General features: G+C 43.8%; 1 protein-coding gene across 1 annotated transcript; it reads left to right on the forward strand.

The window, feature by feature from the left end:
• Positions 1–648: 648 nt before the first annotated feature.
• T265_04851 (hypothetical protein) lies at positions 649–16,798 on the forward strand (the record flags this gene model as incomplete). Its single annotated transcript, XM_009169705.1, has 6 exons — positions 649–735; positions 769–974; positions 4,407–4,623; positions 6,824–7,122; positions 13,799–13,898; positions 16,513–16,798. The coding sequence occupies 6 exons, from the start codon at positions 649–651 to the stop codon at positions 16,705–16,707; spliced, it is 1,104 nt and encodes a 367-aa protein (XP_009167969.1).
• Between the last annotated feature and the right edge of the window lie 7,451 nt (positions 16,799–24,249).

The following is a 24,249-nucleotide window of genomic DNA, read 5'->3' on the forward strand; positions in this document are numbered from 1 at the left end:
ACTGTTGCTTGGGTGCATGCCCTGTAACTCGAATTCTGAAGTGTAGTGTCCATGTTGCTTCCGTACTTTTGATAATGACACTGGGAGCATTTTGGCCCACGTATCTGTCACAGAATCAAGCAAGCAACGGATGGTACTATGCTCCCGCTTTGATACTGGTCCTGTTTCATATGTGCTAGTAATTTCGAATATCCCTAGGTACGACTTATCCTCCTTCAAGCAGACTATTATGAAATTGCTTCATTGATTAGGACAGTTGACTTGAAGTTAGACTCGCCGCAAAAAGAGTAAAATAAGTTGAAAACAGAAGACACCAGGTGGTGACGTGCCATAACCATTCAGAGATGTCTATGCCTCCCGCATAGGTCACTTAACCTAAATCAGACTGTTATTGATACTAGTCCGGATCTATATCCCACAGTGTCTTTACATAAGTCGTCTTCTGAACAGTGTTTCGTGGCACCACTCTGGTAGCAGCGTGTTCGATAATGAGTACGAATTCCACAGCAGACTGCTTAACCAGAAGTATTTTAGAAGCTTCTCCGAATGGAATCGGAGCTTCCAGAGATACACTTGTTTTATTTCACCATTTTGATATATATATACCTTCCTATAGGTACTACGTCAGTTGCATCAGTTTCACGAGAAATGAGCCTGTGGGTTGACAAATATGCTCCAACCTCTCTCCAAAAGCTGGATTACCATCAACAAGAGGCAGCCGCCCTGAAAAATCTGGTAGGTTTAGTCTTTTGACCGATGTACTCGTAGGTTGACAGTGGAAATTTTCCACATCTGCTGGTCTACGGACCCTCGGGCTCTGGCAAACGCACTAGAATTATGTGCCTTCTTCGTGAACTTTACGGTTCAGGTGTTGACCGCCTCCGGACGGAAACGCACAACTTCCTCACACCGTCGAACAAAAAGGTGACAGTCTCCACTGTCTCGAGCAACTTTCATTTGGAAGTAAACCCAAGGTTGGTGTTCTGTTCAGCATTTTTGTATGCACGCGATTTTATTGGGAGATTTTCAGCTGCATATGCTCTGTAAGATCCGGACGGTTAAGGATCTCACAGGACGATTGCGACTATTAGATTATACGCAGTTCGCCGCCAGTAGTCAATAGGAGCAGACAGACGTGGGGCAGCAGATGATATATTGAAGACTGACAGGAACTGGTTCTACAGAAAAACGGATTAGTAAGCATCATGAATTAAGCGAACGTACAATCAACAATGACGCAATCAGCAGGAGCGGGAAGTAGTCACTGACGCAGCACGGATTTCTATAGGGGCAATAGCAAGTAAGTACTAAACGATGTACAGACGTACATATAGGGGCAGTCTGACAGTGTGAATTGGCCGTAACGGCGCAGGAGTCAGTACGTTCGGGATGTGAGGGACTGTCTTTCGGTCGGCGTCGACGCAGCCGCTCGTGTCGCGCGACAGGTCAGATTACGCGGTTTCGTCTGTGTAAAACAAAGCTCAGCAAAAGCTATCTGGCAGGCGTGATGCATGGGTAATACAAAATAATCAGCCGCTCCGTGCGTCAGGTCGGTGTAGTCGGTAGCGCGTTCGCTTGCCGTCCTGAGGATCCGGTTTGCTACCCGGTTAACTCACTTTTCCGTCGGAGTGGGCGCTCAAAAAATAGGTGCAATCGAGGCGAACTTGCAGGCAATGACAGACGGGTAACAAATATTGACATCACTTACTGAGGGATAAGCAGACCTTAAGTAGGAACAAAGCGGGGGAAAACGAGCAGCAAGAAAACGAAACGGTGTCATAATAAACAGGTGTAAGTCATGTTATTCATGAGTAGTCAGAAAACAAGGAAAGTTACCCTTGTTCGCCGTTGATTCACAGGGGGAATCAATATGCTCATGTCTACGGCAATAGCACATATGGAAATTACCCTGTTCATCCCCGTGCATAGTGAGAGTTTAGCCGTAGCCATCAGATGCGGCTTTATGGCAATAGTTAAGAGGATCATAGGCGACGTTCCCACCGAGCCTTTTTTGAAACCAAACACTTCCGGTTAATTGTAGAGTGGCCTAGTTTGTTAACAGTTAGATTATTTTTGGGGTTGGCCTCCAGGTATGGTGTTCGTCGCGATGGCAGCCGGACACCCGCTGAACAAAGTCCTGATCTGTTAGCTTGGTCCTTTTGGATTGCTCCTCAAGAATTCCGAATATTGACCACCATCCGAAAATGTACACGCTTTCTTACCAATTCTTTTACGAATTACGTGAAACTCATTCTGATTGGTCGTTCTTGGATGAATTTGTTTTATTACCGCACAGCTGTTTTTGTTTGTCTTTTGCCGTTAGTGCCTTGGAGGAAGTGTGCTATTTCTTTAAGCTTGTGCTATCAGTGAGGAGTTCTTGAAGCTACAGCTCTGCAGAACGAAACCAGCTTGTCCTGAAAAGCCAAAAAATACTGTGCGGCTGTTTGGATGGTTAAAACCACGTAGCTCAGAAATACTGAGGGGTGGTCGTCGGCTTGGTTACCACTAACCCACCGCTACTCACAACTACACACTGATGATGTAACCTCGATTGATGATGAAACGTTTGCAACCAAATTGCCCAGCTCAACGAACAAGCCAACGACCATCCAAGCTACATGAACTACCGACATTCTCCTCTATGGAAAATACTGAGGGGTGTTTAAACTCCTGGAGTAGCAGTTTCACACTGTAACTTCGCATGACTGACCATACACATGGCTAGCATTCACCAAGATAGGGTATAGTACAACCGTTCCTTCAACCGAGCTGGTCGTATGAGTGAAGTGAATAAGTGAAGTAAGTGAAGTAAATGCGCTTCATTTTCTCCTAAGAGCGAACGGATTCCCTCACCCCTTATCCCACTGGGATAGTTTAGACAGTCCAAGAGCAAAATGCCTGTTCAGGGGGGGACTGTTGATTTTCACCACCCTTGCACAACTTCTCACTCGACGTAAAAAGTCAGCCGAAGATGACTGATAAACACAATGAGTGATGAGGTGAGGCCCACCTCGTGATCGTAATGTGCATCCACGTTGTACTTTTTTGCACTAGCCAAAACCGGGTCAAGAATGATCGCCACTCACCTATTCAAGGTCGTAATACAGGAGACGTTCCTCTCCCGTAACCCACCATTTTATGGTATTTTGCATTCAGGGTGTCCGCACTGCACTTTCTTTCTGGTTTACTCGCAAGTTGAGTGTAGATGCAACGAAGTGTGACATTCTTACATGATAGATGATTCTTAGATGCATACTTCTAATTTTAGATCTGTAAATCAATTCCACTGTTGCATAATGTTCGAAAGTTAGAGAGTCGGTCATACTAGTTCCTCGAATCGAACGGTTTTTCGTTTTCTCAAGGGTTCTTGAATTTGAAGGAAGACGCCCACATCGTTCACTTTTTTGTTCTCGAGTATAAAGTCAAAGATTGTGTAGGCGTCCGTCGGGAGCGACTCTGAGTTATCCAGTTCTCGATTCACGGCCTTACTAGATTTTCGCTTCACTGTTTTAATCATGTTCGGGCTCATTAACTTTATCCGCTTACTCCGTCAGGTGTTAGAGCGACAGCACATGTACAAACGACCCACAGTCTTGGTGTTCCTTGACTTCAAGTGTACGTTCAGTTCTGTCGATCGGTCAGTGCTATTAACGTCACTTTCTTAACAGGGTATGTCCCTAAGTTTGTTAACTTAATCCGATCCCTATATTCACATACTTCTGGGTGTAAGAGTGTGTAGTGAGCTCTCCAAAGTTTTCCTGTGCAAAGCGGCATCCGGCAAGAATGTCCACTCCATGCTTGTGCAAATTCGTATGAAATATTAAACCGAACGCTAATAGGTCTCCAAAACCCCGTGTCCAAATCGTTGCCGGTGGGAACATTATCGATCTGGAGTACGCAGACTACATCGCCCTCACCTTTGAAGACCAAGGTGCAGCACAAGCCTTGTTGAATAGACTGACACCGTCATACCATTTTTCGGCATGTGCCTTGCACCTTTAAAGTAAAAAGTCCTGCTTCAGAACGTGTAGTCTTCGATCACATAACTTACAGTTCAAGGAGAATCACTGGAGGTTGTGGAGAATTTTACACACCTCGGTAGTTGTAGTGGCTCCGATGGAAATGTGACTGATGAAGTTATTGCACGAGTCTTGAAGGTCATAATCACGTTTGCTAATTTGCGTCACTTGTGGCATCAAAAAGTTATGTAACTGAATCTTAAGGGTCGTGTGTTCCATACTACAGTTAGGGCTGTATGGGTTCAATCCATTCACCCCAACTGATGACAAGTGATGATGTTGAGACCAACATGGCCAGATTTGATAGGATAAAATTTCTCTCAAGCACTCGTTCTGTGTTTTTTCCTGATATTGTCGTTTTTTCGTCCTCTGCTATCTCTTCCCTAGTGAAGTCGGTATTTACGACCGCGTCGTCGTCCAGGAACTGATCAAGACCATGGCTTCAACTGCGCAGTTAGATAGTGCACAGCAACGCGATTTCAAGGTCGTTGTGCTCCATGAAGCTGATCACCTCACGAAAGATGCTCAGCATGCACTTAGACGTACTATGGAGAAGTATATATCGACCTGTCGATTGATCTTATCTGCAGAATCAATCAGTAAGGTAAATAGCTGGTGACTGTGAATTTCGTAAGTAACTAAGTTCTGAGACGTAACCAGCTGTTTCCATTTTAGCCGTCTCTCCTAGTGCCTGCCTCCCCACCACACTCCCTATCTTACTTAGCTTTGGCGTTTCCGTACCATCCGCATGAGAGAGATTCTATCAGGTTGCTTTCCAAACCTAAAGAGGTCAGACTGTATGTTAGAGTTGGACTGGAACTGCAGACCTTCGAGTAGGGATTCGCACATCCATAGCTTAAAGAAAGTCTTTTTTCACATAATATCATTTACTTATCTTGAGTGTGAACTTGTAATCAAGAGGGTTGCCACAGCCGTTACTCAACCCATAAAACATACAAGAACGGAAATACTGTTTTGTCACCCAGGTAGATAAGAATGAGGGAAGGGCCGTTGGTAGAGTACATCGGTGAGGATCTTGAACCCTAATCTCTGCGCCATCCCAAGACGGTGTGCATGTATTTCGAAAGTGAGTCGTCAGCTGCTCATAAAGGACTAAAAGGACTATGGTCGTACTTCCGCTCGCCACCTTTATTTGAACAGTGGCCAAGTTAAATTAGGCCTCCGCTTTGACGGGAGTCCTTTGTTTATTGTTTAGGGGCTGATACGAATTTTTATTTATTTGACTGCTGCATCCTTTGTCATTGGACATTCACGCTTACATTCGTTGTAGCCAATGTCAAACACCTTGACAGGTGTTTTCAGCTCAGTGTTGGAGTTCATTACGAGATTTACTCACCGCTAGTGAGGTCTATTCCGGCTATCTTCACTTCTTTTTCTTCCGTTACTAAACTCTGTGTAGGTATGTGATCCAGTAGCTCCGTTTTGCGCCTATCTGCAACATCTATTGACCGGTTGTTGCAAGCGTAACGTAAACTGAATGGCAGAATCAAAGATGAGTTTTGAAGTGTGTGCAGTGCAACACACGGTTATGGTAAGGCTGTTCTCTTGCTCTTTGTCCTAACCATTTGGAAAAGTGCATATTTTGGGGTAAAGTTTATTTACTTGAACATGGCTGGTTAACACTGAACAGTCATATGTAGTAGAGTTTCCGAAGCTGTCAATTGTTGTTGAGTACCTACTCCAGACGGATTCACTCAGGAGAGGAGACGGCGAAGTGATCTGATTTTGTGTTCGACAGGCCCTTTCCGATGTTTACTGGTAGAGGTCATTCAAAGTCAAACACGGACCCGAACAGTAGCGAACAAGGTTGCCTCTTCTTGGTCGATTGAATGATCGCCACTCAGCGAATGGAACCAGGGAATGTGTCTACAAAATTTAATGGAACGATTGCCTTAAGTTCTGGGAAGGACAGACGGGTAGAGAGGTGCACACCAGAATCGGTGAGCACAATGGAAAAATATAAACAGGCCGCGAAGGTGAGTCATCAACAGAACTAGCTCAGATCTGAAGCTCATGAACCAAGCCGACCAAAAATTCCACGTAATTGCACCCCTGCCCAAATTGTTGTGGCACTTGAAAGCCCTCACAGACCAACAAAATTTACCAGTGACACTAAAAAAATAGTCAGTTGAAGTGCCTTGAACCGGAAGATCGGATAACCAAAGCCGGTCGGAGTGATTTTAAATTCGATCGTAAGACACCCCACTAACAGACGAGATAATTTGACTGACATTCTTCAGTGATCTAATATGCCAATCGGAAGAGATCCTGCTTATTAGTTATACGTCTGCCTTAAAACTCGGTCAACCTTGGAGCTTACTCACTTGGCCTGATGAAGCTTTTATGTCGAAAGCGAAACGTTGCTCAACCACAAACACACCGAGTGTTTATCAAACCCTTTTGAAATGAAAAAAAACTGAATAGTTCAGCTGTAACACCTTTTGAAAAGAATTGACTTCTGTTACCGAAAATTGCCACAACTCATACTATATCACCACTCTTGTGTGTGGCTGTTACCCATAATGCTTATCAACGCAGCCTGTGGAAGTGCGCCATTCAAAGCTTCTCATCGGAAACAGTGTCACTATGTGTCTTGTGAGCGAAAACGGCATATACTGTACGTAACCATAGATAAAGGTGGCCAAATATCCGACGCAACCTCATGATATGGATGATACGCTTAAAGATCATCAGTTCATTATTGTGAATTGACCTGTGTTCTTCATAGCCTCCATCCAAAACATGACCACGATTCAATCATCGCATGTTTTTCGTTTTTAAAGATAATTTCTGCCACTCGTTCTCGTTGTCTGCCAATCCGAGTTGCTGCACCAAGCATCGATCAGATAGTGCACATACTAAAAAACACCGCTCGACGCGAGGGTCAGTCGATGCCGACCGAGTTAGCTGAACGCATTGCTAACGCCTCAGAACGAAATCTTCGCCGTGCTTTACTTTTGGCTGAGGTTGCCAAATGGCAACACAGCCCGATGTCAGCCGAACAGCCGGTTCAGTTGCCTGACTGGCAAGTTTTCTTAGCGGAAACCGCCTCTGCTATTCTTGCAGAACAAAGTCCTAGAAAGTAAGTTCGGAATCACTGTGAATGGATGCCTTGTGAATGAGATTTGATCAATTTTCGTAATCTCCGTTTGATCCGTCCTTGATTCTAGAGTTGTTTACACCTGTTTGCACCATTTTATGATATTCATGACAGTGTTCTTGGTCCTTCGATTGATTAAAAAGCATCGTACACAACATATCTGAGCTCAGTTTTAATCTTAAGTGTGACTCATCACATGATCCCTTAATTTTACCCATCAACCGTAGTAATATCCTGGGGCATGCTTTTAATCGGTTCTTCATTTTTCGGTCACATTAACCCTGCCCTATAATTGAATAGCTTGAATAGTTTCTTGTAGCACAGATGCTGAGGGTTTCGAACGAAGTATCCGATTGAATTAGCCATCCGGCGGCAACACGTGTAACAGAAACTGTGAGAAGAAACCGAGGTTGAAGTTTTCAACTGATCAACCGACGCACCCATTTGGTACGGAATACAGTTTTCCTTTTCTGACCACCCTCCTGGTAACAAATCCACCTCTATTGCAATTTTATGTTGAGCTCATAGCGCAATGAGGTGAACAGCTGTTTATTGGATCCATTTTTACTGTCTGGGTACATATCATGTTTAACGAAGGGTAGGCACACGCCAAGTGGCATCAGTCATTCCGTCCTAGGGTAGTTCATAATGTCTAATAGTGACGTGGGCGGGACAGCTGTATAGCTTGTACCATTTATTTTTATGCACAGCGTAGGACCGATATTAATATGTGCCTTGTAAACGATTTGGAGCACTAAGCTGATAGTCTACATGGCATTGTATTGTTCTGGTTTTGGCAGGAGTCACCCAAATAGTAAATGGCTATTTGTCAGCGATGTTTGATCCACCCTACGCAGTTCATCGACGAATGTGCCTTCTAATCCGTATAGACATTGCTGTGCCGTAGGATAAACTCAGAGTTCATATCTGGATGGAAAGTCACCACAGACCTGACCATGTCGTGTGGTTTTCATTCTGGTGTATCTGTTGTGAGCCACGGAAAGCCACAGAAACTGCCCACGAAACCGATCGGGGCCGGTTATTACACAGGATCACGCGGTAGAGTGTGTAACCTAACCCTTGGACGGCCCTCTAAAGCCCTATTCCGAAACAACAGAAAGTCCAGTTGTTCACAGTTTTTGCAATCAACTGGCTACTCACGAGTAGTTTGCGAAATGTTCTTCCAGTACGAGGAGAGTGGGGTCGCTGTCATTTTGACGAGCCTACATTGCGGCACAGAAAGCTGTTAAGATTTAACTTTCTTTTTCGAATGTATAGGGTGAATGAACAAGAGGCTAGTTTTAGATGATATCTTTCGACAGCTTCCTCCATCGATCTATGACGATTATTCCAGGGATACACACACCATATGTCGTGTCGTGGGTGATATGCGAACCAATCTGTTTGTGTTTGCCACCAGAAATGCGGCGACTCATTCTCCAATGTCCCTGATGAAAATTTGCCGGGACCGGCCAAAGGTGGTTACGGTGAGGAGAGAAGGGATCCACTTCACATTCACCCGAGAATGAGATAACCCACAGCAGAGACTACATCTATTGCTTTAGTTAGTTGTGTTTATTTAGAGAGTCGGTTACTCGGCAATAAATTAGACACTGTCCGAAACCGGCTTCTATATTGCGCGATTGTCATCACCTAAACGTTGCTTTTTCTTCCATAGAATATTGGAGATTCGTGCACGCCTCTATGAACTTCTATCTCACTGCATTCCTACAGACGTCATCATGCGGGTAAGATAATGTTTTATTTACTTCGAAGGTGATTATTCCAATTTCGTAGAGAGTGTCAATCCATATTTTGCATTGAGCAAACACTCCTCTGGGCGCAATCTTGTCAGTTCGTTTACTGTTCTTGATCAAACTTCCTAAATTAACACGAAGTCAGTCATTCTGGGCCGTTTCTGTACTGGTCTACCGTGCAACCCTTGGAGAGCACTAGTGTTAGATACCGTAAGGTTATGTAGTACTAGACGGAACTGTTCAGGAACTCTGTAATTGTCTCAACAGACACTCGTGTTAAATCGAATAGATTTGTTTGGAATTCATACTGAGTAACCACACTTGAGGCTCCTGACAGACTGGCCATGTGCAAGTTCCAAAGTGGAAATTTTCGTAACAGTAGTATTCTTTGTGGCGTGAATCATATTTACATCCAAGGTTGCTCGACAATATATCCGGGATTTGTCAGTCTCATACTCTACCGTGATCTACGACATACCAACAGTTCGAATCAGGAACGGCTGGGACAGAATGATGGACCCACTGCTCCCTGTGAATGACCATCATCGTCATCATTATGCTGTGACTGTGTCGTTCGGTGTATCTGAATTTCTTACATAAGACCTCTTTTGGTTGACCGAATTGCCCCATTCAGTTGCAGAGTCCGCTTTAAAGTTGCTGGAATGCGGGTTTAACCAACGAGTTTATCATTAGTCGCTCTCTACAGTTGTCGCCCAACTGGATCCTGGGGTCAGTGCCTCAGCTTGAACCACCAGATATGCAGCATTTCGAGGAACCCATCCAAATCACAGGTTCCTGTGATTTTCATTACGAGAGGCGGAAAGATTCCAACGGACGGTGCTGAAGATTCAATACAATTTCTGTCACTTTATGAACTAAATCACATATTTGATACAAATCCACTGTGTGAGCAGCCGTTATCGTCCTCGGCATCGATCCACTTGGTTTGCTGGCCCCATCGAATCAGCACGAAATACATTCGCATTGTAGTTGTGATTGTCTCCGAAATGATGCTGTTCGCAAAGTTCCTTGCACGCGATAGCCATCTTTCGGCCGTGTCACAACGTGTGTATAATGTCTAAATCATGCCGGTCTCCTCCCGTAATCACAAGGAGTTCATTGGTTGGTGTGCCACAACCCTTGGGGGTCTTAATTCATGTGAATAGACACACGATCTAACCGGGTTCTGCATTTCGTCCGTGGGTTTTGATGCAGTTGCGTGGTATTTTATTATACTTAGGGATACGGAAACAAGGCTCGAAACACTACAGCAGCTAAGACATCAGCTCTTGATCAGAAGGTCATTTGGTTCATGTCCAACCCTGTGGAACATGGTTCGTGCTTGTCTGGGCTTGGTCAGCTTCGCATTATTTTACTTGTCGTGTTCCCTTACAGGTCTCTTGGTGTCGATGCACCAGTCCGAATCTTCCCGTTCATTAATGTTCCTTAGGCACGGTTATAACCGTTGCGGTACANCCATTTACGCCGACCATCTGTTCGCTGCTGAACCATATAGTAGCCAACTCCCTCAACAAGCTCCCCATGAAGAGAGTTTAAAACACCGTAGTAAATGAGGTCCAAGCTACTTACCAGGAAACCAGTAGTTGGAATAATCCTGACCTCTCGATTGTATCTGCCCAGGTTTCGGCAACTTCACTTTATTTCAGCCTTTGTGCCACCTTCGGAGTGCATGCAACCAAAGAGTGCAGCAACCGGTTTGCCTTTTGAGAAATAAAGTTCCATTCTAAAACACTCCGTCCACAAAGACTTCTCCCGCTCCATAGCTCTTCCGTCCCCTGTCTGGCCAACTTTTTTTACTTGTGCAGATAATTTCCTCTTATCTAGATATGCACACACGTACATACATACACAATGTGTTTCCTGTTGTTTCTCTGAGATCTTCCTCAAGATATGGAGTGATTTCGGTTTGCCACCGGATATAGGCTGTCAAGCTGAGGCCGCTTCCGATTTTTTCCAAACAAGACAACAAAACATGCTTTATTACTTTCCCTTGGTTTTCTCTGAGTGATGTAGGATACAAGACGGTTGACCGTACATTCCACACCCACTTAAGTGCATACGTTGCTAGACGGTCCAAATCTCTTGCGGGTCACCACGTGGCCTAAGTCCGGTTGTTTTGCGCTTTGTCGTAACCAAACCCGTATGTTCACTTCCCGTGAGAATCGTCAATTCATTTGATCACTAAGCCCGTTTCCTGTCCTTTTTCCACCGCATATGATGGTGGTGTGTTCGGTTGAACATAAAAGCCACGGAAGCCACCGTAGTGAAGAGTACCCTAGTTTCAGAATGTTTCGGACTACCAACACAACTTTTATTTAACTGAGTGACGCCACTGGAATTCTAAGTCTGGCGGAGATTCTCTTCGGCCTATCACTTTGAATTTGTTTTCAAGTTGATTCACCTCTTCAAACGGCTCTTCTCTGGTGTTGCTTTCAATGGTGATGATGATGATAATGATGAGGTTGAACGGTGACCACGTAGATGTCGGCAGATTTTAGGGACAACCTCATTTGTCAGTGCTTTACCCCTGATTGCTTACATTGAAGGAGGCAACCGAGTTGCGACCCTAAAAATGGAATAGTTATTAACTTGAGTATTCCCCCGCGGGTCTGCATCACGATGCACTGTGTTCTGGGATCTACTAGTTTTCGGTACTCTATCAGACAGCTGAGAAGTCCAACCGAAGTCATTATTTTCTACCCTAAAATCAAAAGTTGATTCTCATAGCTCTCCCTACAGTTTTATCCTGACAGGATGATAAAGACTTGTCTTGCTAATCGTGCCTTCTCGATCCTCAATAGGTGGTCTAACCAACGAAGTCAATGTAGTTGGACAACGCACTCTAACTTTGTTTTCTTCATCAGTTAGACTAGTCCACAATTCTTAATCGTTACTTCCGTCAGACACTTTGTAGACAACGATGGTCGAGTACAGGTGGTTGTTAAGTTTACCTGTAATGATCAGCTTTCACGCGTATGTAAAAGGAGTACTGGGGGCGAAAAGCTCTTAAGTCGCCCCTTCAAGTGTAAGTTGATTCACCGCCGTTAATGATCGGCAGGTTAACTCCCTGGATGATGAGGTTCATTTCCCAGGCTGGATCACCAATTGCAGAGAAGTTACATCTAGGTCATGTGCAGTAGATCGCGACTACAAACAGCTCGTTTGTGAATATCAAGGTGGATGTGGCTACAGGCCATGTTTGTACGAAAGCCTGATGCTTAACTGGTCAAAAGTACATTCTGCACTGCCGAAATCGGGGGTGACTTGAATGCGATTCATATCTTCGTTCCTGTATCCTCAGCGTAGTTAAGGCCGTGCACTTGTGTTGAAAGCAGCTCCACGCCACCGCAGGTGTTCACTTGTAGTGTTCCATTCAGTTCAGTTTATTGGCTGTAAAACATCTATCAAGGGTGCGTTGCTTCCGGATGCTACAATTTCAATCACCGAAAAATGGAAGAGCGTGGGAGAAATAGCCAAGCACTGGAGACGTTGACTTGACCAGTTAATTCGTATTGTATATTGATCTGAGGGAGAGCGAAATCGGACAGCTGCATATTGAAGACGATAGTATTGATGAATGGCGCCATTGATTGCGCGATTGAGCCCTGTGTACCGGCGCCATTAAATATAGATGAGTCGATCCCCGGGGTCCCCATACAGAGAGACAACATTTGTCAACTCGAATGAGTTTACTCGTTAGTGCTTTCATCCTTCCATGTCGTGGACGGTTTAAACCCCCCCCCCCCCCGCGGTTGCACTCAGCACAGGGGTGGGCAAAAAGGACTGCGAGGTAGATGGTCATCTGACATGCGAAGTATGTTTCCTAACCACCGTAATATATGAAACAGGAGTAGCTCACCCACCGTGGAACATTTCCTCTTATCTGAAGTCATCTGAAGTACCTCAGCATTGTTAATCCGATGTTCTCATTCGCACCGTCTCAGCAGGCAAACTGGTGTAACGCAGGTGTCAAAAGTTAACAAAGGCTGCCCTGGCCCTCCCGACTTGAGGTTTAATCTCGTTTTCAGTCAATTTACGGAGCTCATAGAACTGTCTAGGCAAACAAATTCATCCATCATTTCTATTGGTTGTCATGCACTTTACGCACTTTACAATTTGCAAGTGAGAAGCGCATGCCAAAATGATCTGGAAAATCATTTTTCTTTAAATTGAGATTTCCCATAATTGGAGCCACTTTGTGCTGAAAAAGCCGATGAGCAATGTACAACTGTTTCATCCTTATTTGGAGTCATCACCGGTGGGCGGCATGGCAGTATCTTAGCCCATGTATAACCATGGATCACACAACTGAAAACCGCCTCAAACTGATCACAAGCTTGTCCGTTGTTGCTTTGTGGATTTCGATGGGCGCAAGATTCCCATTAAGGTGACCATTAAGAAGCTTTCAGACACGATGCAAATGTGTCTAAACCACCCACTGAAGTCTCTTTGGTATGATGTTTCCATCCCCGACCCTGTACAATTCTTCTTGCTCTGTTTGCAAAACGGCGCAGACGACTCCATCTAGGTGTCCGATCTTGAACGAAACTTTAAACTTGCTCATGCTGGTCGTTAGTAAGATACAACCTGACGAATTGTCAAACGTCAAAAGAGAATCTGCGTTGATCTAGGAGCCTGTTTGGTTCAGGAAGAGGAAGAGCTAGAGTTAGTAAAAAACCTTGTTGACATGCGAAAACGATTACACCCAACAGGTTTATGAATAACTGATGAGTGAAACGATCAACGAGGAAAATGTCTCGCTCATCTTTAAAAAGAGCGTGAATCGGGCTGAGCAGCTTGAGCGGATTCTGGACCCTCAGGGAAACTTGGAGAGTAAACTTGGAACGGCTTCGAGAATACGCAACTGCCTCTCGATTTAGGTATCTCGACTTCAAGAGTGCGTTGGATTCTGTCGAGCGATTCGCTCTTCTCAACACACTTGTGACAGTATATGCCTCAGAAGTTTTTTTGCATTTTGATGTGAGTGCGTGATAGTTTAGAGAGTACCGAAAGTTCCCTTACAAGGAGTCCTTTTCGATAGGAGGGTCCACTGTCTCCACTTCCGATTTCGTCGTAGACCGGATAAAAAGACAAACTCTGGAGAATCTTCGAAATTTCCGTGTTCTGACCTTTTCGCGTGAGACCCTTGTCGACCTGGAAAATAAAGGCGACGTTCCCTTGCTTGAACAGGGTTACTATTCAGATTGACCAAAGCCATCCAATTCATTGGCATGTGGTTGCATTCGAGACGCGCAAAGTCATGCTGCCGGATGTGCAATCTGTGAACATGTTTGTAGGGATTCCAGGACACGGCGTATCTCACCAGCCCCATTAGCTCGGACCGTATTGTGACAGATGGTGTTAGTGCACGAATCTCGATTGCATTTGCCAGTTTGCATCATCTGAGGTATCACAAGTGAGACAGCTCACCATGATTTTAGTTCAGAAGCAGTGATCTAGATTTCTGCTGCTATGTCAGGGCATCAGGCTACAGAGAGCTGGCCTCATCACGGGTTTGCATCACTTCTTGGAAAATACTTTTTTGTTGAAAGTTGACGCAGCTGGAACTGTTGGCTGCAGGTCCCCGCTGACAACAATCTCAACGGAGTCTCTGTACTGCTTTTATGTCACTGATCATGTGGATAAAGTGGTCATAATCGGTTTTCCTGTGTATGAGCTGTTACCGTACCGAGCATGTTTACTTTGTTCATGATTCGGACAATATGATTGGCGTCAGCACTGTGGTGCTAATGGCGTGCTATCAGAGGAAATAAAAGGCCGGCATACAACAGAGCTCTTGGTTTTTGACACATTTTAGTCGTAAGTTTTTAAGACCTGCAGTTGGAGGCATATCTTGGCGTGATTGGTACTATATTGTCGCTTCCGGGAGCGAAAGCATCCCCTGATTGAGTATCATTCCCATAGACTTTGCACACACTCTGATCGCCACTTGCATTGGATGAATGCGTGGGTACGCATTTTGTGTAACGTTGTTTACTTCAACGGATGGTAGGTTCACCCAACCTGAGCACAGCCTCCGTTGGCAGTCAGATTCGGCGAACTTTTTAGCCGTCCCTTTATTCATAACCTACAACAGCCAGTAAATCACCTCTGGCACATCATTTGTGCTATTACTGTACCGCGTTCCAATGCCGCTTATCCTGTCTCAAAATGCACGTCACAGTTAATTAGCCCGCTTTAGCCTGACAAGCCATTAGTGGTACGCCAACCACTTTTTCTCACCTCTGACCATCGTTTTTCATTAGGGTATTGACAAGTGTTATCAACAGACCTCAATGTCTGTAAAATTAGTTTATAAGGTTCATAAACACAACTTTGTCTGTCACAACTTGTCATATTCCATCGATCACACCAACAGGAAGATCAAGACGGCTGAATGAACTGTAGATGTGTAGATTAATGTAGTGAAGTGAAATTTTATTCTTCACGGACTATCTTACAACCCTTGATTCAATATGATTCCGGAGAAGGAAGTTCGTTGAACTCACGAACTTATCAGACCGGATTTTATGTCAACCGGATTTATTTCTAATTAGCAGAGCCCCTGAAGTCTGAAGTATTTTGTTGGATATGGCTGTTGTCAATCTGATCAATACCTGGTTCGTGATGACAACCTCCATTCCTCAAACAAACCGAAGAAAAAGGCTCCTCAGGGTTCTGGGGAAAGTCGTCGTAAAAATGCACCTATTGACCGAAAATATGTAGATAGTAGATTCAGCCCCTGTGGGGTTCGATGTCCTCATAGTGTCATCCTTTTTCAATGTCGCATTTTCGATGCGTACAGAAGGGGAACGTTATAGCTACCATACATGGCTTGCTTCATCCGTATTTTGAGTGAGACGTCATGTGAAATATTAGTGATTGGATTGTTATTAGTAGATAAGATCAGAAAGGAGACCCTTAAACCAAATCTATAGACTAGGGATAGTCGATACTTCTAGAATCATTTTGCGATGAATGACGATCAGGAGGTATGTAAATCGGCCTGACGCTAAAGAAAAAAAAATAGGTAATCCCCATCGGTGGATTTATTCGTACTAGATGCACCACCTTTCCCGTTGCACCTCACACGCTTCATTTCGACATCTCTGGTCTCCGAATTCAGCTTGGAGTAGATTCACTGAACATGTCTTGTTTGTTTCTTTGTTCATGATACTCGTATATTTGTAAATTTTGAAGTGTGGATATGTTCCTAGATCCTTGGTCGCGCGAGAGTTACCCTCCTGCACTTCGGTGTGCGGATAACTTGCTGCTGTGTGCTTGTTTTAGTGATATAGGCCTAAAGTTCGAGGCATCTTGACAGCCTGTAAACACCGCTGCTGAAAATGTTGGCATAATAAGTGAATGGATCCCCCCACAGACAAGGTGCTCGTTTCTCGAGATTGCAGCCTGTCACGTGTCTCCAACTTCCAAGTTTCCATTCTTACTGTACAATCCATCAACTTGTCTGGCTCTTGGACTATCCATCTGTATTTTCCCGAAAAGTTCATTCCTCTCATCCAGTTCGTCTAGTTCGTTCACCCTTATCTTGACACGAATCTCTGTTAAATATTCTCTCTTTCTCTCTCTGCAGTGTCTGGTCGATAACCTGTTGGGATCTTGTGATGGAAATCTGAAATTGGAGTTAGTCCAATTGGCCGCCGAATATGAGCACCGTTTGCAATTGGGACAGAAGCCGATTTTTCACTTGGAGGCTTTTGTGATTTCATTTATGGCCATCTACAAACGATTTGTGGAGGATGCTCTCGGATCCGGCATGGAATGGTGAAGCATAGTTGTTTCATGTCGCTGCTGCATTTCACTCCATAAAACTTTATGCTCATACTAAGTGTGAATAGATATTGATATTTTTGCAGCCGATTTTGTGAACATCTCTTGCTTACCCAGTTAATGATGGCTGATGTACTAGGTGTTGGCGATTCGGTTTTGTCGTTGTTCAGGGAAGCAACTGTATGGCAGAATTGCTCCATTATGTTCAGATGCTCTAATGGCGCGAATCTTGTAGGAAGTGTCCGGTACGGCCTGGACTTCATCTCACTGCGACGACTTGCTGAGCTATCCAAATGTGATACCCAAACGGAGGCTAATACAAGGATATTTAATAGGCAGAGGTCTAACGAACCTTGTTCTCACCAGGTGTTGCCTTAGTAATTGTCTACTTGGCTATAATACTGTGTCATTTCAGTAAGGGAATCTGAGCTTAGGGCTTCAGTTGTGAGCTGCAATTGTCCTCATGTGAGTATCGAAATCTGCGTACCGACTTGTACATTAATGAGGTTCAACTCTTATGTAACTGTCACTGATGTTGTCGGGGGTAGCATCAGGTATTGACACCAAGAAATTAAAGAATACGTTGGTGCTGTGTTGTCCGTTGACTTGCTAGTCTAATGATCACCAACTCATACGACCTGGGAGCAATTAACCTGACCGGCAAATTACCAATTCTTCCGGACTACTCTTAGCCCGTGGCAAGCCCTTGCCCGCTCCCCACAAAACGCACCGTGCCACACTCTGGGAAACTATCAAAGTTGATTGTATTTTGTCCAAGTGTACGCTGAGCACTCGTCAATCAACAACACCATGTAGTTTGTAACGAAGGGATACTCAAAGCAAAGAACCAACGGAACGAAAACAGGACAGTCGCAGACCAAACGCAGTAAGAGATTACTTGTTCGCATGTAGGTCCCTTAAACTGTTTCGACTGAAACCAATGATATTCAGTGAATCAGTGGTTCAAAACATGGGGCGACCGATCGTTGGTCGTTGCGCGTGTTCTGGGCGATTCGAAACCGCACTTTCTTGCTAATGATCAGACCTGTGAAAAAGTGTCGGCAAATATATAATGGATACGCCATACATGGCTCTGCATTCATTTTATGAACTATATGGTTGATATCAGTCCGACTGGCCACATTTGTCCGTTCAGCTACGCCAATTTCTTAGTTTCTAATGGGTTATCGATTAGTGGTGTTGCCAGTAATTGGCAATCGATAATCTAGCAATCTGTAGGCAAACTTTTGGTTTCTGCTTTATGCTACCAGTCCCGCAAATTTTGCGTGCAATTCATGTATGCCCTTACATACGCTCTCTCAGGTGGTGCCTTTATCGGGTTTGTTTTTCGAACATACGCCGTGAGTGTTCTGCAGTGATACAGCTTCGACAATTTGGGCTCCTATGTTATCTGACCTAAAGATTCGAACCTGTTCAGAATGAGTCCAGTCTAGCACTCGCTAACTTTGTGGAGCTTAATGTTATTCATCCTCGGAGGGAGCATGAATCGACAATAAAAATGTTCTATTGTAGTTACACACTAAGTTGAGGAAGACACCGAAGCCTTTGCACGCTAGCCTTTCCCTTACCAGCCGGAAGCATGTCATAATCTTTGTAACCAGAAGGCCCATGTGAGGGTACGACGGAGTTTTTCTCAGTTTGTCTGAATTGAATGCTCCATATATTCAAAGACTACTGAGACACCGGTTTTGTATGATGAACCTTTGTATTGGTCGTCCAAGTGACTACGAACGAGTCGTTTTGCTGCTCATTGCGGGGATTCCGTTTGCAACGATTACAGTGCCGTCGTTGAGTTGCATTGCGCTACCTTATTTGTTCAGTCTTTAGCTGACGTTGTAACCGTGACATGCTACAACAAAAGGTGCTGTGTGTAAATCCGCCGGCTAGTGTGTCCACCAGGGCAACTCGCATTTAATCCAAAAGACCCCGTAGGTGAACCGAGATAGCGTAGTTTCTGATAGGCTGTTTAAGAAGACAATCTGCTAGTAAATATACCTTAGCCTCACAGAGGTCTCCATGCTGACAATTCCTCTTGAGGAGTAAATTGGTCATTTAGGCGTCTGCCCTACCATTCCTCAATCAGAAAAAATACGCGCCGCCAAAACTATCCTCTTCGGGGGTTGTCTCTTACTTGAGCAAACTCATTTATCGTGTGGCAGAACAGCATTGGTTTCAAAGTCGAGTAATTTAAGTTTTTTTTCAGTTCAGGCGAGTATCTCAGCATAACGGGCGATTTGGTTAAAGTGGCCCTCCTCACCTTAAATGTGCATTATGACACAAATCTTATACTAACTGTCATCGGGAAATATTCAGCAGAACGTTTATGTACGACATGCGGGGATCTACTCTGAGCTTTTTCTTCTCCGAATGTGACTAAATTGCAACTGGGACCAGATACACTCGAACTTCTAAAGGATTTAACATGTCCATCGGGTTTGTAAAATTAGTCATCTCTGGTCTTCAGTCGATAGTCTGTGTACATTCCATGGCTGAAATGCCCTCAGGCTGTTGTTGTGTCACAGTGAACTTCAAATATCCATCACTCTTACTAGATGAATTCTTCGCATGACAATGGTTCGCAATTCGCTCTTCACGTCTGTTCGATTTCGTCATCATGATATCACCAAGTTGATTCACCTCGGATGAGCAAATTGATTAGTTTCGCTTGGCGGAGGGAGGAAATACATTTGGTTCAACAACACAAAAAATCAAACACAACTCTTAGCTCCAATCGCGTTTTCGTGAAATCAGAATAATCAATCAGTTCGAAGTATATGATGCAACTTTGCGGTTTCCTGGATGGGAATGATTGCCCGAATGTAACTCGATTGACCGTGGTTGATTGCTCCTCACCCACCCCCATAACACCCCCATTCCCACCCCTATTTCAAGATCGGACATTCCACTCGAGAAAGGCCTAATCAAATCAACATCAGAGTGTGCTCTTATTTTGGAGTTCCGTATATGTATGTTTGTTTACTTACCGGAAGGAACCATCAGAGGGCCAGCTTGTGAGAATAAGTGCATATGTGTACCACTCTCTCCTGGATGGGAAGCCGAACGAACACACATCAAAACCGCTGTCTAATTGAGTAAGTGTACGCCATTTCGCGAACCGATGAAAAATAGTCAACTGTAGCGAAGGAATGGTGGTTTGGGGGTTGTTAGTCTGGTTGGTCGCTACTCCAGTAGTTGATGGTTTGGCTGACTGGTCATCAGAATGCAGTTGGCACTTGTCCGACAACCCGAACAGACGGAGAATAGATTAGGAAATCGTGCCGTTGCTAGTCCGGTAGATCTTCCTGCCCTATTGTATATCAAACACGGAAAGTCCTTTTTTTCTCTAACTGTTTCGCTAGTTCATACGTTAGACTAAAAAAATCAGCTGATGTTATCCAATCAACAGCATCGTACAGAGATATACAAATCGTCCTCAGGTATTTTTCGCAAGTTTCAGAGCTGGGAATCGAAAATGCCACTTGAATACCAGTGCTGGGACGAACGAATCGCGGACGAGAATTCCAACTGATCGCTTTGACAGGTTAAATTTGACTGTTGGTCGAGCGGTAAAAAGCGTAGTCGTTACTTGGTGGTGGCTGCTCATCACTTTGCCAGTAAACAGTGCTTTGAAATTGTGAAGGTGTTGGTTTTGTTCATGTTTCCCTCAACCATTTTGCTGCTCTAGAACTAGCCAACCACAAAAACGGTTTTCCCCCGAAATTTCTGACTTTTCATATATGCATCCTTTGTTGAACAGGACTCACAAATGCACATAAGCAAATGCAAAGAAAATGCGGGACATTCTTGGACAAAACAGACAAAATGATATGGCTGTTGACTACTTTATCGAATACAAATAAACGGTGGTGTTTGAGCTCATAATTAAAGGTTATAATGTATTTAGGTGCGGTTTAACTGTAAGATACTGTTATTGGTGGAAAGCCTCGAGCCGTAACCGCCATTATTCAAGTGCAATTTTGCTGGACACAATTACGCTGTGCTTAGTGTTCTCAATTAGTTTGAATGGTGAATATTCATCGACATTGTTTCCCAACATCAGTATTTTGTTGACTTCCGAGGCATATTTGGAGTCCGGAGTTCTCAAACATAGTTTGAACATAGATGGGCCATACAGGTTATCCGTAGAATCGATCTTGAACAATTTTGAAAAAAAATTCCTTGACCAAATCTCATCTTATGCATCGAACACGGATGCAGTGCGCTGTGTAAACGGTGTTCTTCATACCCTGTACAATGAACAAACTAAACAGTTCTATATTTTTAGTATGCCTCGAATTATGTGACTGCACTGAGATTCAGCGCGTTTGTATTGATATACTCTGTCAGTTACAGTGACGACAAGGTGACACTTTCGTGAGGGAGTCATCTTTCTTCTCTCCCTGTTTTTGCACTTTCTCCAAAGACGGAAGAAAACGACGACATGGTTTGAAGTTGCGTGTTTTGCAACTCGACCGTCAATAGTGTTGATATGACGCAGCAACCGAAAACCGATGGGTTAATTTGGATGAAATCTGAGAACCGGTGACTGAACATCATAAGGGGGAATTGACGGTCGAACAGGCCGATGGATTGTCTACAAGTAGTAATAAAGGTAACAATGAGTGCACGAGTTCTCAGGTATAGATTCTCCCAGGTTTGCTTGACGTCAGGCCGTCATGGCCACCCGTTTGGGGATCATTTTTCGTCTGACAGCATGGAAGTTTCAGTGAACCGTTTTGCGAACCAGCCGTTTTCCTGACTGCCCAGCCTTTTGGGTTGTGAAATCCTGCTAAGTTTGCTCAAGTTCACTCGTTTTCTATGAGTGGTGTGGTTGAAAGATGGCCGATTCACATACGCTCGATGAATGTTTCACGTGTGGAATTCCCCAGTTATCCTTTGGCTTAACACAACTGAGCACAGGATATTCGAGTTTAGCTGTGAATGGATAGTGTATAGTAAGACAGACAAAATGGAGACAGCCTTGATAACACTTAGCTCCACATAACCAATCTCACTGGCGATATCAGAACATGGTGTTGGCTCACGCCGCCTGAAGATCGGCACAGAACAAGATGTAGTACAACATACAAAGCAAAATATTCCAGATTTGTGATTCCTTTCGTCACATTATACAGACAGCCTAAATAAATGGTCCTAATCAGGAAAGCGGACTGCTGATCAACCTCCTTCATTTGACTGGACAGGTTTTATCACGTTTACGAACCACGTCTCTTTTAAAGCTTGGGTTCCGGTGCACCAAGGTAAAGCGCAAGTGTGGTTCGCCAAAAGGAGTGATTCTTCAGAGGGTTAGTGAGGTTCTGCAAACATCTGTTCAGGTCGTCTTCGCGTTTGGTCTAGATATCCGCTGTGCCAAGACAGTTCACTATCGTTTTCATCATTATCACAGACCACAGTACTACATATCGGTGCCTAGCTGCCACTGACACAGTAAAATCTTGTTGGATTGAAATCTGCCAAGCTCTGTTCGCCCATTTCCCCTCTGTATGTGAGGTAGCAGTAAACACCTTGCTTCAGCTCGTAATCATCTCGATCTGACTAAAATGGTGGTCACTGACGGGATAGATGGCTCCTACCTGCGGTTGAAAAGTAATCCAGGAGAGATCCCAATAAACTAAACTTGACTTGTTCGGCTGTCATAAACGCTGGTTGGTAAACCTGCCCTATTATAGCCGATTTGATTTTCAATGTAGTCGGACAATGAGTCTGTAACGGTTTATTACAAACGGGATAGTATCATTCCCAATGGAACTACGGAAGAATAAGGTTTTCTCATTCATAGATAAGTTCCATTGTTCCGGGGGAGCATTTCTGAATCTTTCAAGTTGGTCTTCAAGACTTCTGACATGAGTGTTAGTATGCAAACGCTCAAGATTTAGAGATGCCACTGGAACTTGCAGACATAATATATAATTAACTATATGGATGCTCAGATGCTTTCGAACTAACTCAGTACTCCAAACTTTCTGGAGAATACCAAACAACTCAGTGAATACGGCATATATTATCGTATTTTGTGAGCCTAGTGTATTGGTTCTAATGTGAATGGATACATAGTCTTAGCCTTCATCTTCAATTCTCACCGGGGAATGCAATAACCTAGGAGGCATGTGAGCTAGATAAATCTTCGCCTCTTGCAAGCAGCAGAGCCAGGCCATTCTATCATATGATGCAATGCATATGATTTCATCATGTGTGAGCAACAGGCCATACGTAATTCTTCACAAAGAAGATAGGAATCGTAGTAAAATCAATATCAGCCCCGTATTAAAATTTCAGATTATGTAGCGTTTGCACCATAATCTTGCTTCTCTTCGAAATATTGTTCTAGACAATATAGCTGAGCACTAATGAAAAGGTTTTGCGTGTCAAAAGCAGTTATCTTCTTGACAAAGTACGTTCGTATGCAAATCTCCTTGGTGTTTACAAGAGATCCACTGAAGATGATGGAAACTCGGGAGCCATGTCTATTTCATAATTCTTAAGAAAGGAGATCTGTCAAAGAGTTTTCAGCAACCTTATGAGTAGTGTGTTACATCCAGACAGCTACCGACCACAACATTCAAGCGCAATGTTCAATCAAACAATAAATACTGGAAGCATACTGGCTGAGAAGCATAGTCAGACAGGTCATTGAAATGTACCGTGGCACTTCACGTTAGACTATGTGAGGAATAACTTCTCAGTCAAAATGTGTGCAAAAGATAGAATACAATTTGGACGTCAGTAAAAAATGTAATATAATGACTAAAATATATGGATATATGATAATAAAGTCTAGGAGAATGGATATTTGTCACCCAAGATAATATGCTTCAAACTTTTTTCTAGTTTATGAAGGTGTGAAGACAGATGGATCGGTTTTAGAGAGTGCGGACAGCATTGCATTGTAAAATCGTTGCATTAGAAGGGTGGCATCATGTTCAAGTAAGCCAAAACATTCGGTTGCTATTTCGAAGTGTGCTATCGCTGTTTCACTCTATGCGGAAAATACTATACTATACTTAAGATGACCAACAAGTAGTGTGAAACCTGCTCTAAGGATAGATTTCCCAGGACGACACGTCATTTTCCGATGGAGATCAAATTTCCTAGAACTAATCACAGAATCACTCTCGCGGTCATTGAAGTTTGGCGCTTAAACCGAAATCAAAAGTAAATTGCTGAGCTATGTCACGAACCTATTTGCATGCTGTAGACCACAATTTTCACTCGCCGGACAGGTAAAGCAGTTGAGTAGACAGCCTTGTCTCAGACGGATGAATGTCTAAAGGTAAAAGGTCTGTTATGGTTAGTTCACAACATTTAGAATTCAAAAATTGGACGATGATATCGCACACTGTCATCAGTGGTGATCACTCAAGTCGTGAACTATCTTGCTTCTCGGTGGAAAATTGCGTAGAGGTTTTGTTCCCTGCATCATTTTTCTGATTTTGTGCAACCCGATTACAAATTCTACAGATGTTTTGGAGAAGAACCTCAAAACTATTATCGCATACTC

The sequence above is a fragment of the Opisthorchis viverrini genome (genome assembly GCF_000715545.1).
Source record: "Opisthorchis viverrini unplaced genomic scaffold opera_v5_84, whole genome shotgun sequence".
NCBI lineage: Eukaryota > Metazoa > Platyhelminthes > Trematoda > Opisthorchiida > Opisthorchiidae > Opisthorchis > Opisthorchis viverrini.